The sequence below is a fragment of the Elgaria multicarinata genome, chromosome 5, assembly GCF_023053635.1.
Source record: "Elgaria multicarinata webbii isolate HBS135686 ecotype San Diego chromosome 5, rElgMul1.1.pri, whole genome shotgun sequence".
Taxonomy (NCBI): Eukaryota; Metazoa; Chordata; class Lepidosauria; order Squamata; family Anguidae; genus Elgaria; species Elgaria multicarinata.
The window spans coordinates 71,451,052-71,468,888 of NC_086175.1; the positions used below are offsets into that span (position 1 = coordinate 71,451,052).

General features: G+C 41.6%; 1 protein-coding gene across 4 annotated transcripts in view; it reads right to left on the minus strand.

Moving 5' to 3' along the window:
- The window catches only part of IGSF5 (immunoglobulin superfamily member 5), a 52,045-nt gene that overhangs the window by 5,628 nt on the left and 28,580 nt on the right, over positions 1 to 17,837 (minus strand). For 3 of the 4 annotated variants that reach the window (XM_063126611.1, XM_063126610.1, XM_063126609.1), the window contains 4 exons: positions 17,719 to 17,743; positions 10,714 to 10,826; positions 5,212 to 5,288; positions 388 to 891 (listed from right to left, as the gene is read on the minus strand). In XM_063126611.1, coding sequence (XP_062982681.1) covers positions 391 to 891; positions 5,212 to 5,288; positions 10,714 to 10,826; positions 17,719 to 17,743 — 716 coding nt within the window. In that variant the 3' untranslated portion in view covers positions 388 to 390. Of the gene's footprint in view, positions 1 to 387; positions 892 to 5,211; positions 5,289 to 10,713; positions 10,827 to 17,718; positions 17,744 to 17,837 lie in introns of those variants that run through there. The other variant, XM_063126612.1, reaches the window with a different exon arrangement.

A 17,837-nucleotide genomic window follows, 5' to 3' on the forward strand; every position in this document is an offset into this window, starting at 1 on the left:
ATTAAATAATCCATGAGAAACAATGCCACGTGTGTGAGTCACTTCAATGAGGGATCGTTGGTCAAAATGTCTTGCGGCAAGCTCGTATTTGTAAGGTTTCTGCACAGTCCGTTGGGCCTGCTTGTTCCTGGTGATTGCATTATTACTATTATTATCTCTCCTTTCTCACTCATGAAAGTTTTTCTAGATGGACATGACAGGCTTTGCCAAGTCATGCTGTCCTTTACTGACTCAGGAATTCCCTGACTATTAAACGTGTTTTAAGTATGACTGCTTTCTGGATGTTGGTATGGATGTATTTTGGTACGCCCAGTTTCTGAAGGTTTTCTGTATAGTTTTTTTTTTTTTGAGGTGATGCCAGTGACTGATGTGATGATGATGATGATTTCTTTATGAAGGAGGCTGAGCTCTGAGGGCTCTTGTCTTGGGGCGGGAATAAATGAGCTTTCTCTGGAATGTTTGGACCTTCTCTTCTTGCGACTGGGCCCGGATTTGTTGATGGTGACTCTTCTTTTGTTGCATTCTGGAATACATATGCTGCTTTCTGTTTTGATGGACGGGGCGTTGAGGATCTTGAGCCTTTGGTTGCTCAGGTTGGTGAGCTAGCCTCCCAGTGTATGCACGCTGACCAATGGATTGCTGCCTTTGGGGATACAGCTTGCTGGTGTAGTGATGTTTGCCATCAGATTGCTGAATGTGAGGGTGCCGCTTTGAACTATATAGTTGCTGACGAGCCCTGGATTTGTGAATTCTGGAGGAGGCAATCCTGAATAGGACCCTCCTGGATTGCTGTGTTGTGCCTTTTTGTGAACATTGATTAACGTGATCCAAGGACAGGACAGGGGAGATACGTTGAAGAGACTGTGATGAACTAGAAAACTGTGATGAGATCTGTGCAAGAAAAGGAAGCAAAGCATGATACAGTAAGTGTACAAGCTGCGTTATCGGCGGTAGATACCCAATACTTCTTGGCTTGCATCCACAAGTGGATGAGAAATTAAGGCCAAAGTAATAAAAAAGATCCCTATGGTCCTGAGAACTCAGAACATTTTTAGGTTACCACTACAATACAATATTATATATTGAAGCTTTCAGCATATGATTATAATAGCTTTGCTTCGGTGATATCACACTGTTTTGAGGAATAGTTACTTTCCATACTAAAAAAAAGACATTTTTTCACTGAAAAAGTGCTGGCACTTTCAGTCACATGGTAATCACTTTCAGTGGGTATGTTATTTCCATTTATTCTAGCCTTACTATAGATAAGTATAATACTGATATGAAATTCTGTCCTCAAATTAAATCTACTTTTCTAAAGCCTCCAGAGCATCTCCTGTGTCTTCATAATGGCTTCTTAGAGCATCAACGAGGCTGAGAGAGTTGAATTCTTTATTCCATTTTTCAGGGATGGTACGGTGGACACATGAGCCTTTGCATTCCATTGTCTTTTTTCATAAATAGGATACGGTCTCTTCAGCACTTCTTCTGTCTCATCTTGGGAGGAGAAGCTTTGTGGTAGGAAGACAGAATGATGAATTCTTAATCCCAGAATCTTTCAGGGAAGACTAGACCCCAGATCTTTTCTCCTATTCTTCTGTTCAAACAACATTAAGTCAGTGCTATAGTCTTCTTCACCCTAGTATTTTCCAGGAGTTTGGGGAGTTATAACTCTGTCGTAGTACTTTTCAGCTCCAGAAGAACAAAATAAAACAGCCATTGGCCAGGAAAACCAAGAAAAAAACAGGGCTGCCTGTGAATAATTTCTCATTTAATCCCATGATTTAACACTATGTTGCTCATTTGTATATTTTCTTGAATAAGTTCCATTCATCTGTAACAAGTGGGACAGACATGAAACAAAACGTTGCAGTGTTGAATGCTCCTGATCAATGTTCAGACTATCAGCTATGCCTCCTTCCAGAACATTCCACCTTCCGCTTTCCATTTTTTCCTCTCCCAACAAAGAGTCAAATCTGTTGCTCTCTTTTGCGGTAACCCCTGACCAGGGGAAGAAAGTCCTGATGGAAGGGACTAAATAGGCAAGTGCCATCAGCCCTGCTGATGATGAGGTGAGACACTCACAGGGAAATACTAAATTCTGAAAGCTCTTTATACTCATTGATGAACTATAGCATTGCCAAAATAGCACTTCGTGGTAACCTACACCATCCTCCTGTAAAAGCACCTGAACTTTCAGACTAGGTCATTATGAAATTGATCTACCTCACTCTTCACGGTGCTTTATTGTTCCTGCAATTGCCTGACTCTCTCAATCAAGTGATAATCCACAGTTAAGGTGACTTTGATCTGTTCTTTCAACAGCAATTGTTCTCAGCTCTAAACCAAAGAGACCAAAAAAGACATATATTCTAAGAACAAGCATGATAAAGAAAACTAACCTCTTGTATTATCCTGAGAGGGAGCGTAACATCAGAAGATTGGTCTGTTCAGAGACCAAACAAAGGAGAAAAATGGGGTTTACATTTCTAGGATCTGATGGTTCAAGGGGTTTGTTCCCAAACCTGTTACTACATATCATGAGAAAATATACATAATTTATGGAATTTCTCTCAGGTACCTGAGAAAGTAAGCAAAATTAACTCCAGGTAGGATGCATGAGAATTTCGTTTTTGTTCACAAAACACGCAAGCATACCCTGTTTGAAGCCCTGAATGCGAGCGTGACTACGTGACCATCAAAAATGTTTGCAAATTGCCAGACACATGCTCGCATTTGATTTGCGCAAATTTCCCAGTTTGATTATCACTGCTCAATTTGTGTAATTTCCCCGTTTATGCAAAGCAACCAGTGATCACAGACCCTAACCAGAATCTGGGACGAGATGAGCAGCAAGACGAAGTTTGGAGAATCTTAGTAATTTCAAATATCCCTCATTCACCCATTCCTACCTCCAGGTGCCTAAAAGGGCTGAAAAGAGAGATTCCTGGGGAAAAGGAAGTGAATGTTGAGTAACATATATGTGTATTCAGTCCTATGGTTTGTTCTCACAGTGGCACTGAATGTGACAGAGGCTAAAAGGTCTTAGAAAGCTGGTTCAAACAAAAAACTGACAGCAAACTGTGATATGAGCAGTGGGTTGGACTCAATGGCCTTTTAGGCCCCTTCCAACTCTACTGTTCTATGATTCTATGATATATAGCTAAAATTTCAAGAATTACAGAATTGAGCCATAATCTTGGTATGAACCCAACACAAAAGCCAAAGAAATACAAAATATTGCAATTCCTGCTCCCACTTGCCAACACAGTAGCCTTAACTTTGCACGGTGATCTTACATAGTGAACCTACTGCCTATCCAGTAAATAATTAGTTAGCCAGACACCACATCAAAGTTTACAAATAAGTGAACAAAGAGCATAATTTAAAACTGTACTATCTTGTGTTGTAGAATGTAAGCCTATGCGGCAGGGTCTTGCTATTTACTGTTTTACGCTGTACAGCACCATGTACATTGATGGTGCTATATAAATAAATAAATAAATAAATAAATAATAATAATAATAATAATAATAATAATAATAATAATTGTATTGCACTTGTGGCAGAAGCCTGCCCATGAACAGGATATGCATAAAGGGAAAGGGAGAGAGGACAGAGGAGAAGGAGAGAGATGGGCAAAGAGAGTGAGAGAGATTGGAAAGAGTATGTGACAGCAGAAGCCACTGTTGCTGCCTTCTGTCCTCTACCGTCCCCACCAAGGAGTGAGCATGGTGTTCTTTCATAGCAAGGCCTGTTCACACAGAGGCTTTACTTATTCTCTCTCTCTCTCTCTCTCTCTCTCTCTCTCTCTCTCTCTCTCTCTCACACACACACACACACACACACACACACACACACACACGCCTTTGAGGGGTTGAGAAAGTCACACTGGTGAGACCTCAGCATGATTGGACATTGTTGTAGGGGCATCTAGCTCACAGATTCTCTGAGGTATGCAGTAGCGGAGAGGAGTGCCATCTCTCTCCTCCGCTGTGCAATGGCCAATGCAATCAGGCAGAGATGGGTGAGAAGGTAGGAGGCAAAAGGGAGGGAGAAAGGCAGATGATAGAGGTAGCATGCATCGTAGAATGGAGGAGAAGGTCTTCCTGTGGTCCATTTGTGGTGTACAATACTTGTCCTGGTTGGAGTTTACCAGTCAAAGTGTTGGCCGCAGGCCTGAAGTTCCATATAAACCGTTCTTTTACAAAGTATTAACTCCATGGATTCCGTACCTATTTTCATGTTTCCCAATTTCACATGGTTCTTAGGCAGGTGTCTTGCATAACTGTATTCACTCCTTTTAGCATATGTCACAGCACACAGACTGCTTGGTCTAAAGTGTAACAAACTGTTTGGACCAATCTAGGGGGGGATCTACACTACTGCTTTAAAGCGCTTTATAACAGTTTTGACGACTGTTGGGGCCCAGGACACACTGCATATACAGGTTTCAAAACATTTTCAAAGTGCTTTAAAGCGCTTTAAAAGCAGTAGTGTAGATCCCCCCTAGGTCTATCAGTGTAACAAACTGCTTGGACCAGACTAGATGTTACATGGCAGAGATGTCTTACAGTCTCCGTGTGTGTGTGTGTGTGTGTGTGTGTGTGTGTGCATGTTAATCAAGATCAGCTGAAGAAGGCTAAATATGTGATTGCAGGAGGAAGGAGGAGGAGGATTAACCCTTTCTCTGCAAGCCATTTCCCCCAATCAGGATAACCAAGCTGTGCATTTTTTCCAAGCCGCATATCTTTCTTCAGCATTGGATAGGAAAGTAGGTTGGAGAGAAAAACCAACCTCTTGCTTAAACACCTTTGCCTGCCATTTTGTCAATTAAATCTCTAGATTTCCCCAGCTGCTTTTTAAAAAAATGCCTGTCAATTGATATATGCACCTGGCTTTTAAGGTAAGCAAAATGAATTCTTAAACACAATGGCTGCCTCACTGAAATCTCAGACTATGTGGAATTTTAGACCAAGCAGGCAAGAGGATACCATTTTATTCTTTTGAAATTGTGGATCTTTTATGCAAATTTTGTATGTAAATTATATATTTGAGAAATGCTGTTTTGCTATGCCCACAACATGAAAAAGATCGTTCCACTAAAATGCATGATTGCACATATTTTTCTGTCCTTTTAGAAAACATGATTTACATCTATTATGTGTTTATGAAATATGTCACAATGTCAACAACACCTCTTCCAATTACCTCTGATGGAGGGCTCACTTTTAAATCTTGTTTCGGACTATAAATGTTAGAGTTAGCTGGAAAGCAAGTAGGATCTCCTGCAACACAGAATACAATATACGCAAGATAATTGTTATTGACTGTTTGAAATAAAAGGAAATATAAATCATTTCAGAATACCAAAAATGTAGTATTATTAGAAGTCCCTTTTGTGTAAAGAGAAGAGAGAGCTTCTCGCAACACGGAATAATCTGCTTGTCTAAGTTTAGCTGATGCCTTGTTAAAATTCTACTAAGAAGCTGAGGAAGTTTGCAGAGACTTCTCCATACAAATATTCCAATGAACCTCTCTGCAAATTCACTGCAGGTTGCAACATTTATAAATGGTTTGGTTACAGCAGGGATGTCAGCTTGTCCTGCACTGAAGCCCAATGTAATAAGGAACCAACAAATGGCACATAGATTGTCTTTTTGAGCATACAATCATAGCATACTTTTCAGGCTTGCTTTTCATGTTTCTGACTTTTAAGTCACACAAAGGGTTGGTTCACATATATAACCTGCTTGTAAGATGAGCTAAAGGGTTGGATCCATGATCTGCATTCTGTAGATGGAAGGGCTCCTTCCATCCATGGATGACCTCTCCAGCAGAGAATTTCTGATGGTATGCAGGGGAGTAGACAACCTTTGCTAATGCCTCTTTCCACCTGCACTCCTCTATAGCTCCTGAAAATCTGTTGCAGAGAGTTGCAGAGACTTTAAAAGTGAACAACCAGCTTGCCCCTAAAGCACATGGAGCATAACATAAAAATTGTGATCTGCACATGTATGTCTAGGCCCTGATCATGCAATGCAGGTGTCCACCAGATTTTCAGGATACTGCAAAAGGTATGTGGGCTCATCATGACAGATTTCATTCCAGATTGCGGGGGGGGGGGGGGGAGATATGAGCTTGACCTCTGTGCTTTTCCCTGCATAAAACTTTGATGTGTGGGCCATTTGTGAACTAGCCCCGACTGAAGTTCTTTTTCATACAACAACTTCGGCTATAAACATCCTTTTAAAAAGAAGGGTGAAGTTGTCGATTTTAACAGCCATGCAGCAACATTAGATTATGAGAACCAGAGGGCTTTTTGTCTGCCTAGTATAGGCAGCAGGAGCTGATGAGGTGATTTTCTGGCATGAACCACACGCTGCTGACACAGGGCAATTGGAACAGAAAAAGGAAAGCCAAGAAATGGCTCGGAGGCATCAATGGAGGCAGTACGTATCTCAGCAGGCACTGCGCAAACACATGGTTACTACCTGGCTATCATAGAATCATAGAATCGCAGAGTTGGAAGGGGCCTACAAGGCCATCGAGTCCAACCCCCTGCTCAATGCAGGAATCCACCCTAAAGCATCCCTGACAGATGCTTGTCCAGCTGCCTCTTGAAGGCCTCTAGTGTGGGAGAGCCTCTGTGACTTCAGCAGTCCACACCTCACTCAAATCTAGCTAACCAGTCAGCTTCCACACTGTCTGAAAGACCCAATGGTGTCTGTGTGCTAGCACTATTAACACTGCGCAAGCATTAGGACTGAAGGATCGTCTCCTCTCATATGTACCTGCCTGGACCCTAATATTGTCTTTAGCGGTCCTTCTCAGGGAGCCTGCCAAAGGAATTGAGGTGGGTGACTACCAGGAAGAGGCCTTTTCTGCTGTGACACCCTGGCTATGGAATGAGATTCCCGGAGCAGCTCACCTGGCTTTTATGTTGTACTCTTTTTAGCACCAGATGAAGACCTTCTTATTTTCCCAGGCATTTTAGTCTTTTACTTTTGCTGTTTTAATTCTGTTATTGTATTTGAAATCTCTTCACTGCTGCGAGGTTTTGCTTTTATGCTGTAGTTTTAAACTTTTAAATTTTGTTTTGCATGTTATGCTGTATGTTGTGGTTTCAATGGTTGTGAACCACTCAGAGAGCTCCGGCCATTGGGTGGTATAGAAATGAAATGAAATAAATAAATAAATAAGTTTATGCTAGTACAAAGTCACTAGAGGTAGCTCATGGACACCGCTGGGTCCTTCCCATGGCCTGCGCTGTCACCTCTTCAGCACTTCTGGTAAGGACAAGCCGTCCTCCCTCGATGGCCCTGCAGTTCCTGCCAATGAATGATCTCACTGGCTGCCACTGTAATTTCAATGAGATTATTATTATTATTATTATTATTTATTTATATAGCACCATCAATGTACATGGTGCTGTACAGAGTAAAACAGTAAATAGCAAGACTCTGCCGCATAGGCTTACAATCTAATAAAATCATAGTAAAACAATAAGGAGGGGAAGAGAATGCCAACAGGTACAGGGAAGGGTAAGCAGGCACAGGGTAGGGAAAAACTAACAGTAGAAAGTAACAGTAGAAGTCTGCACAACATCAAGTTTTAAAAGCTTTAGGAAAAAGAAAAGTTTTTAGTTGAGCTTTAAAAGCTGTGGTTGAACTTGTAGTTCTCAAATGTTCTGGAAGAGCGTTCCAGGCGTAAGGGGCAGCAGACGAAAATGGACGAAGCCGAGCAAGGGAAGTAGAGGCCCTTGGGCAGGCGAGAAACATGGCATCAGAGGAGCGAAGAGCACGAGCGGGGCAATAGTGTGAGATGAGAGAGGAGAGATAGGAAGGAGCTAGACCGTGAAAAGCTTTGAAGGTTAACAGGAGAAGTTTATATTGGATTCTGAAGTGAATTGGAAGCCAATGAAGAGATTTCAGAAGCGGAGTAACATGGTCGGAGCGGCGTGCTAAGAAGATGATCTTTGCGGCAGAGTGGTGAACAGAAACCAACGGGCTGATGTGAGAAGAAGGAAGGCCAGAGAGAAGAAGGTTGCAGTAGTCCAACCGTGAAATAACCAGTGCATGAACAAGCGTCTTGGCAGAAGAGACAGACAAAAATGATCGAATCCTGGCAATATTATACAGGAAAAATCGACAAGATTTAGCTACTGCCTCAATATGAGGAATAAAGGAGAGCGAGGAGTCGAAGATAAAGCCAAGGCTACGAGCTTCCTTGACCGGAGTAAGCGTAACATCATTGACAGTAAGAGAGAATGAGAGATGAGGAGAAGGTTTAGGAGGAAAAACAAGCAATTCAGTCTTTGCCATGTTAAGCTTCAAGCGACGATGAAGCAGCCAAGCTGAGATATCTGAAAGACATGCCGAGATACGATCGTGAACATCAGGAGAAAGTTCCGGAGATGACAGATATAGTTGTGTATCATCGGCGTACAGATGATATTGGAGACCATGAGATTGAATAAGCTTGCCCAAGGGCAACATGTATAAGGAAAACAACAACGGGCCAAGCACCGAGCCTTGCGGAACCCCTACTGAAAGGGGAAAGGAGGAAGACGAGCTGCCATTAGTCAACACGCTGAAAGAGCGACCCGCTAGATAGGAGGTAAACCAGTTATAGACAGAGCCACAAAATCCAAGGTCATGAAGGGAATCTAAGAGAAGATCATGATCAACCGTGTCAAAGGCTGCAGTTAGATCAAGGAGAATAAGAACGGAATAATGGCCTTTAGACTTGGCAGTAAGGAGATCATTGGTGATCTTAGTAAGGGCTGTTTCGGTGGAATGCAGAGGACGGAATCCAGATTGAAATGGATCCAAAGCAGAGTTACTAGAAAGAAAGTCAAGACAGCGAGAGTAGACCGCACGCTCCAGGATCTTTGAAACAAACGGCAACAAAGAGACAGGTCGGTAGTTAGACAGAGATAGCCTATCAAGAGTAGGTTTCTTGAGAATGGGAGAGACTGTAGCATGTTTAAAAGCAGAAGGAAATGAACCAGAGGACAGAGAAAGATTAATAATATGTAGCAAGGAAGGGAGGATAGCAGGAATAAGATTAATAAAGACGCGAGAAGGAATCGGATCACGAGAACAAGTGGAAGGCTTCGAAGAGCGCAGTATTGTAGACAGTTCATCCGCAGAGACCGAAGGAAACGCAGAGAAATTTGCAGGAGGAGCTGACAGATGAGGAACAGGAACTGGAAGAGGAGCAGAGCTGGCCAGATCAGAGCGGATAGTTTGGATTTTAGCATTGAAAAAAGAGGCAAAGTTGTTAGCAGACAGAGAGGCGGGGAGAGATGGCGGATTAGGCTTCAGAAGAGAATTGAAGGACGCAAAGAGCCGCTGAGGATGCCTAGCATTTGACTGGATCAAATGCTAGATCAAATACTCTGGATGGCAGAGTAAAGAGAGTAGTTAAAATAATTGACGCTCCAGGAAGCCAAGTGCGGCAAAGTGAGACAACTGTGCTCACCTCTCCTGCGATAGGACCAGGTGCTGCTTCAGCGCTGCTATGGTACGATCAACTTTAACAGTTTCAACATGAAGCAGAAAATAAATTCAGGATCTTTGGACTATGCTACACACACCAGACTATCTTAACATCTATGTATAGTACATGGACTTAGGCTGCCCACCATTGTTTTTAAAAAAATCCAATGAAAAGCGATTAAATAAAAACACTGCTTTTTTTAAAGGGAAAACAAAACAAAACAAAACAAAAAGCCCACACATATACACAAAGTAAGCTGCTGTTTATTTAAATGGCACTTACTCTCATTTATATCTGTTTAGGATGGATGTCTTTATTGACATTCATGGCTATCATCCACAAACTCCTTAAACCAAAGAAGTTCTTAGGTATGAGGCTTTAGACTTGAATATGCCACACTAACATTTAGCCGTAGCATGTTATCCATAAACACGTTACTAGAAATGACCAGAAGCACAGGCCTAGGAAATTAATTTGTCTGCATGGAGAAAATGGGCACAAACAAATATGGGCTTACATGTGTAAATGCAGGCCTAAAGCCGCCCTCAACTGAAACTTCAGGAGGAAGCTGTTCACAGATTTCAGCCTTCACAGACAGAGGTGCACAAAATTCTGCATGGTGTGGAGAATGTGGAAAGGGCGGCATTTTTCTCCCTCTCACAAAATACTAGAACCCAGGGTCATCCCATGAAGCTGATTGGTGGTAGATTCAGGTCAAATAAAAGGAATTACTTCTTCACACAGCGCATAGTTAAATTCTGGAACTCACTACCACAAGATGTAGTGATGACCACCAATTTGGATGGCTTTAAAAGGGTGCTGGATAAATTCCTGGAGGCAAAGGCTATCAATGGCTGTGAACCCTGATGGTTGTGTGCTATCTCCAGTATCAGAGTCAGTAGGCCTATATGCGCCAGTTGATGGGGAACATAAGTGGGAGGGTGCTTGTGGGTCCCTGGTTGACAGCTGGTTGGCCACTGTGGGAACAGAGTGCTGGACTGGATGGACCCTTGGTCTAATCCAGCATGGCTCTTCTTATGTTCTTACTTACTGCCATATGCACAGGCAAAATCAGTCCTCATCTCTTCACTCATTTTATTCTAATATTCAGTCTATTTTCTAGCCATCAACATGCTCCAGGGTAGAATTTAAAATGTATATATGAAGTAATATATGCATATACATTTTTTTCATACAAATTTTACATACTTGTCATTTCCTCAGCATGCTTTTGTTCCTCTGGACTGTAGCCATAATTATCCTTTCCACTGTGACTCATTGTCTCCAAATTTCTGTCAGGGGGTTTCTTCTCTGAAACTTTTCTAGAAAATAAAAATGGCTTATGTTTGAACCCATGTTATTTGAGATCTCTTTGTGCACGCAAAGAATACTCCTTTTAATTGTTCAGCTTTATAGTAGACAGAAAATTATAGCACACAAAGGGCAGTATCCTATACTGCTGCTGCACGCCCACTGCTCCTTTTGCACCAGCAGGAGCAGATGCTGACACAACAAGGATTTGGTGGTTCTAAAAGTTACTCTGGAAATGAGTGGAAATGCTCATTTCCAGATTGGGACAAGACATTGAAGCTCCCTTCTGCAAGCTTTGCTGACCTATCAAGGGCTTTTAGTGCTGATGCCTCTATGCTACCTCTAGTATCAGAGGCAGTAAGCCTATGGCCACAGCTAGACCTAAGGTTTATCCTGGGATCATCCAGGGTTCGCCCCTGCCTGAGCACTGGATCCCCTGTGTGGAACCTAGGTGAACAGGTTTGACCCCTGGATGATCCAGGGATAAACCTTAGGTCTAGCTATGGCCTATGTATACCTTTTGCTGGGGAACAGGGATGGGAGGGTGCTGTTGCACTCATGTCTTGCTTGTAGTTTCCTGTGGGCATCTGGTTGGCATGGCTCTTCTTATGTTCTTATAATCTGCCCTGTTCTGGAAATGTGTGTTTCCACTCATTTCAGATTGCTTGCAGAAGCACAAAATCACCTTTGCACAAGTGGCTGCTCGTATTGGCACATGGGTACGATAGAATACTGCACAAATGTTATTAAACCAACCAATGCCACACTTGCTGTGTATCACCAATGGTCTATAGGAGTTGATGCCAGTGAGTGAAACCATGACAGAGAAATTGCCTTGCCTCATCCTCTGAATTTTACAGGGGATGCAGACATCTTCGTCTTGCATTTGTAGCCCTCCTGTGTTTTCCCATCACTTCTTCCATCTTTTTACTTACAACAGGCAATCCATTAAGGAGAGGAAGACAGAATTGCTTGACAATGTATTTTGACTGGTAGCCGTAGGAGTCATCTGTCTGGAAGCATTGCAAGAGCTCAACCAGGTCAGTTTTACTACACCGTCACTTTGGCTGGATTCCTTTCCTATCTATTTCACCAAACGCTCTGACTTAAGCAGCTTTCACTTGAGGTCCAACTTGAAAAAGGAATATATTAAGTACCTTTTGGCAGGATTTACTGCCAGCACTCAAAGCTTTCAGTAAATAGTTACTAACTAGCTAAGGAACAGCCTGATCCAGAGCCCTTTTAAGCTGACGTATTAGGATTTAAGCGGCTTTACTGGCTCATTCTATAGATCAGCTGCCAGAGCAAAAGCAGCATCAGGTGCTTGGCAAGCGGAAAACCCCCCACCTAACTCTGCTTTTTACCTGTGCAACTCCCACTCCTGAGTATTTACTGCATGGAAAGGCAAGCTGCTTTAGCTACAATAAAAGAGTGGATGGAATAGGGCAGTCTAGAACCAGGTACCTTTTCCCAATAGGAACATAGGAAGCCACCTTATACTAAGTCAGAACTTTGGTCCATCTAGCACAGTGGTGTAGTGGCTAAGATGTTGGACTGGGAGTCGAGAGATCTGGGTTCTAGTCCCCACTTGGCCATGGAAACCCACTGGGTGACTTTGGGCCAGTCACAGACTCTCAGCCCAACCTACCTCACAGGATTGTTGTTGTGAGGATAACAAGGAGGGGAGGAGGATTATGTATGCCGCCTTGGGTTCTTTGGAGGAAAAAAGGCAAGATATAAATATAATAAATAAACGAATAAATAAACACTGACTGGCAGTGTCTCTCCAGGATTTCAGGTGAGATTCTTTTCCTCACCCTACTTGGAGAAGCCGGGGATCAAACCTGGGACCTTCTGCATGCTCTATCACACTGAGCTATGGCCCGTTGATGCAAGACCCTCCCGAGAGGAGCTGAATGGCCAATCATGGGTACTGTTGCCTCATTTAGAGTATTGTATCCAGTTCTGGGCTCCACAATTCAAGAAGGATGCAGACAAGCTGGAGCGTGTTCAGAGGAGGGCAACCAGGATGATCAGGGGTCTAGAAACAAAGCCCTCTGGAGAGAGACTGGAAGAACTGGGCATGTTTAGCCTGGAGAAGAGAAGATTGAGGGGAGACATGATAGCACTCTTCAAATACTTAAAAGGTTGTCACACAGAGGAGGGCCAGGATCTCTTCTCGATCCTCCCAGAGTGCAGGACATGGAATAACGGGCTCAAGTTAAAGGAAGCCGGACATCAGGAAAAACTTCCTGACTGTTAGAGCAGTGTGACAATGGAATCAGTTACCTAGGGAGGTTGTGGGCTCTCCCACACTAGAGGCATTCAAGAGGCAGCTGGACAACCATCTGTCAGGGATGCTTTAGGGTGGATTCCTGCATTGAGCAGGGGGTTGGACTCGATGGCCTTGTAGGCCCCTTCCAACTCTGCTATTCAAAAAAAAAAAAAAAAAAAAGGACCTATTAAACTTCCTTCTTCAGGTGCCTCTAACGTCTGAGGCAAGATTGATTAGTACTAGAGCAATGGCTTCTTTCAGCAGTGGACCCCCATTTGTGGAATCCCCTAGTGATGGAAGGTTGCCATATCTGCACTATTGGGCCATTTAAAAGTGATCGAAAATGTTGTTATATGCTTGGTTGGTCTAATTGACCTCACAGGGACCCTTCCAACTCTATAATTCTATATTTGTAAGGCTTGAATAGACAACAGAAGGGCTGCTTAAATGATCAAATCTGCGAAGCAAGTCTGGCTTTGTTAGGTATAATGGTGGCAAAAAGCCCTTCCTTTTGTTAAGGGGACTAGCTTTAACAAACACTAAGGAAATGGCCAAGGACTCCTTCTAGAAGTGGGCATGTCTTGCTTCTTTCAGGTTCTCCTCAGTCTGGGGTTGAGGTCATCAAGCTGTATGTCAATGAAAAAGTTGGCAGGTGGGTTTTGTAGGTGGGGAGAGAGATTTAATCAGAGGGCTGAGTGTGAGCTCTGTAAGAGCATTAGGGGGGTTGGCTGTGTTCCCCTGGAAATCTGATGGGGAATCACTGGACTTTGGAACCTCTGCTGGAGTTAAGGCTGTGACCCTCCACCTTATGCTCAACTTGTATATTTGTGAATAAATGAAAATGTTGCAAAAGTCCAACAACCTCAATCAGTGGAAACAGAACCATAAGTAAGTGCTGGAATCCCTGAAAACTCACTACTTAAGAATTGAGGTACAAATAACCATATTTTGATTTTGCCAGGTCTCTGGGCTGTAGGCTGATGGAATTTGACTAAATTAAGGTTCTGCCTTTTGTTTTATGTTTAATAATTTAAAATTAATGTCTAGTGGATTGAAAAACATTGTCTTTATTTTATTTTAATTGTAAGCCACCTTGGGAGCTTTTGTTGAAAGTCAGGGCACAAATTTGTGAAATAAATGAATGCTGGAGAAATAAACCAGCTTGGATGATAGAAATTGGCTTAATTTGTTTACAATATTAATGCTACGTCTCGGCCATTTCCTTCAACAGCAAATGAGACATTTTAATGATGATGGACATTTTGCCATAAAATATCAGTTATTTGTATGAAATAGATCATGAGCCTATGTCAAATTTAGAATGCACTGGGCATGTAAGACTAAACAAAAGATTTTAGTCAGATAAGCACTTGTACTGATTAACCATAAATCTGGGCTAAGTTTCCTTCTTTCCTCTGATTGCAAAGGATAGTTTTCAATCCACCCTCCGCAAAGGTGAGTGTGAACAAAAGCCCTTGCAAACCTTCTACAATGACATCATTCTAAACATTTCGGTACTGATTAACAGGATCTTAATTAATACTGATGAAAGGTCTCTTACATTTTTAAAGCTCCACAGCTTCATGTCTTCTAACATAAAGACAATTAGCTTGGATCATTGTAAGAGGTTAAAACTCATTTTCCTAAGTTGGAAGCAATTTATTACCTAGCAGCTTCTTTCAAAAGGTTGCATTCGAATGATTCTTAGAAAAGCAGAGGATGACATCTAATTTGCCTGCCAGTCGCTCTCAATTAACTTGCGTCAACTTGTCTCAGTTTCAGTTCTGTTTGTATACCACAGAAACTCTATACTCCAAGGACTTGCGGACCTGTAGCAGCTAAAAGCCTGAGCTATTCTGGTGCACAGTGACCTCTTGTGGTATATGCTGCAAGTACTAAATAGCAACTCTACTATAAGAAATCAGACCTTTACTGAAGCCTTGCATTGAAATGTCAGTTTGGAGTCAGGCTGATACTATTTACACTCTATCCTCATTTGCACATAAAGCTATACTCATGATGTAGTATTATGTTCATGAGCCTCTGTGAGCCTGAGCGAAACAGGGTTGAAAGGAGGAATAAACCATTCACTTTCCCTGATTCCTGCCTTGTCATTATGTACAAACCAGGTATCGTGGTTTAAAATAAACTCTAGTCAATTGCTAAACAAGCCAACTTCAGCCTGATTTAACAACCTAGAATTTATTTCAAACCACAATTCCTGATTCGTACTGTGTCAAAGGAGCTCCAGATGCGCTAGCTCTCTGGCTTGTGCAGTGTGCACTATGGACTTATTTGGCATTATCTAGACACCTTGGCTTAAGAATTCATTTTGTTCTAGAAGGCAAGGCCTGGGACCTGCGAAGAATGATGCAGACAAAGGAATGATAGAATGTACTTTCCCCCTCCTTGGTTACATTCATTCCCTTTGTCCAGGGAAAACAGGCAAATGCCTGCCTGATTGCCATGCTACCACTCAGCTGACTAACGGCTCTTTGAACTGGACAATCAAAAGGCCAAGTGGGAAAAATGCAGTGTCAGCTGGTGGCTCCCATGTCAATGGGCGGTAAATCTGCTCCGGGTTTCAGTCAGAACTAGTCAGAACTCTAAAGGAGCTATCCAAGGTGTTTCATTATTATTTTTTCTCATGGACCAGCACAGCTGACTTGATTTTTATTTCTTATTAGGCATTATAAACTATTAGATGGCTTATTGTGTGAGACCTGGGTTCCTGCCCAGTGTTATGTTTCTTCTCCTCACCTCCTTTTAAGAATGCAAAGCCTGACCTATTTGGCACTACATAAGAAGCTGCTGCTATCATCAGAAGTGTTACAGTCATCTTCTACCTGCATTAAAAATGGATATTGTTGTTTTTATGCTTTTGATGGTTTAAAATTTTTGTATATTTGTTTTTAATGTTCATTGTTTTTAACTTTTGTAAACCGCCCAGAGAGCTTCAGCTATAATAATAATAATAATAATAATAATAATAATAATAATAAATTATTTCTTACCCGCCCCTCCGTTTTGATCGAGGCGGAGAACAACAGTAAATATAAAATACATAAAAATGAATTAAAACATAATATACATTGTTAAAGCACCCTAAAAACATTCTAAAAACATCTTAAAATTGGGGCGGTATATAAATTTAATAATAAATAAAAATAAATAAATGTCTGCTAATTCTAAAAGGTGCTGAATGTTCAAATGTGCAGCTCAAAGTCAATCCTATCTCTCTGGGCTTGGAATACAAGCCTTTGCTTGCAATCCAACAGCTACTGTAACATCTTTTGACTAAAATGGAGCAGAGCTGCCCAATTTTGCCCCACATCCAAATCTTCTGCCTCCCTTTTACTACATTGTTTTGCCGGCTCAGGTCTACTCTGACTGGAGGCGATGGGTCTGCTCCCACGGCAACTCTGCCCATTTCCTTCCCTGCCCTGAAGAAAATGGATAGTGACCTTGCACCATGCAGTACAGCAGCTGTAACCCAAGTGCCAGAGCAGAGGTGCTGATAGCTGCACAGGTTTCAATGTCAGTTCCCTAGTTCTAGATTAAGTCTCCTTGAGCACTATTTTTAGTGGAAAGGTGGGATAAATGTAATTTTTTAAAAAAAGTAATAAAGGAGACAAATGATCAGCTTATCTTGGCATTGGGCTCCTGCATCCAGTAGAATGTTCTTCAGTTACTACACAGCACAGCATACTATCAGATCTTTTTGGAGTGTTTTGTTTTTAAACGAGGCTTAAAGCAATTTATGCTTCAATTGGCTTTGTAATGTGAATGTAGAACTTACATTGGCTAAAATGCTCATTATTATGAGCAAAGAGCAAATGTTCACATAAATCACACATGAGAGGCTCAAAAGGCAATTTAAGCATAAAAATGCCCCAAATCTTACAAAGCTTTTCTTAAATAACACAAAGAGTTCTAATGAATAGGCTGAGTACTATATGTTGACAGAGAACTCAGTAGTTTAAAAGCACTTGTTTATTAACTTTTAGGGCAGTATCCAATGTTAGTCCTACTTAGAGTAGACCCATTAAAATGAATTGATTTAAGTTAGTCACGACTAACCTAAGTCCCATTTGTTTCAATGGGTCTACTCTAAGTAGGACTGACATTTGGCTACTACCCTTAGTGTTAACAATAGTAATATAGTCTCGCTTTTCTAGGTTTGACCATTTTAAAAAATGCCATCCACATTCTGGCAAATACTATGAGCAGCAGCTAATGCGACACTACCACTAACAAATTACATTGCACTAGACTGGAAAACCCGTTGCATCCGCAATTTCTATTGCTGTTGGACTAGGGATTGTTTCTGTTAGTGCAATGCTATGTTAGTGGTAATGTCACACTGGATACTGCCCTATCAGCATTTAATACATCTACACAGCATCTTATACGTTTTAGATTTTATGACTATTTTAATATACTTTACATAGCTTATCCTGATGCTGTTTGTTGGAGGGGGGTATTGTATTTAATTCTTTTACCTTTATGTAATCTGCTCAGAGAACATTTGTTATTGGATGGATTAAAAATACAATAAATAAATAAATAAATAAATAAGTTGTTTACACAATAATTTGGTAGGGGGAATGGAATGATCATCAGCTTACCTCAGTTCCTTTTGATAGTTGGACTCTGTGGAGGGAAAGGCAGGCTTTAGAATACAGTAAAGCAACACAATAATTTTCTAGAAGAAGGAAACATTCCAATTTTTCATAACGCTGAGTTT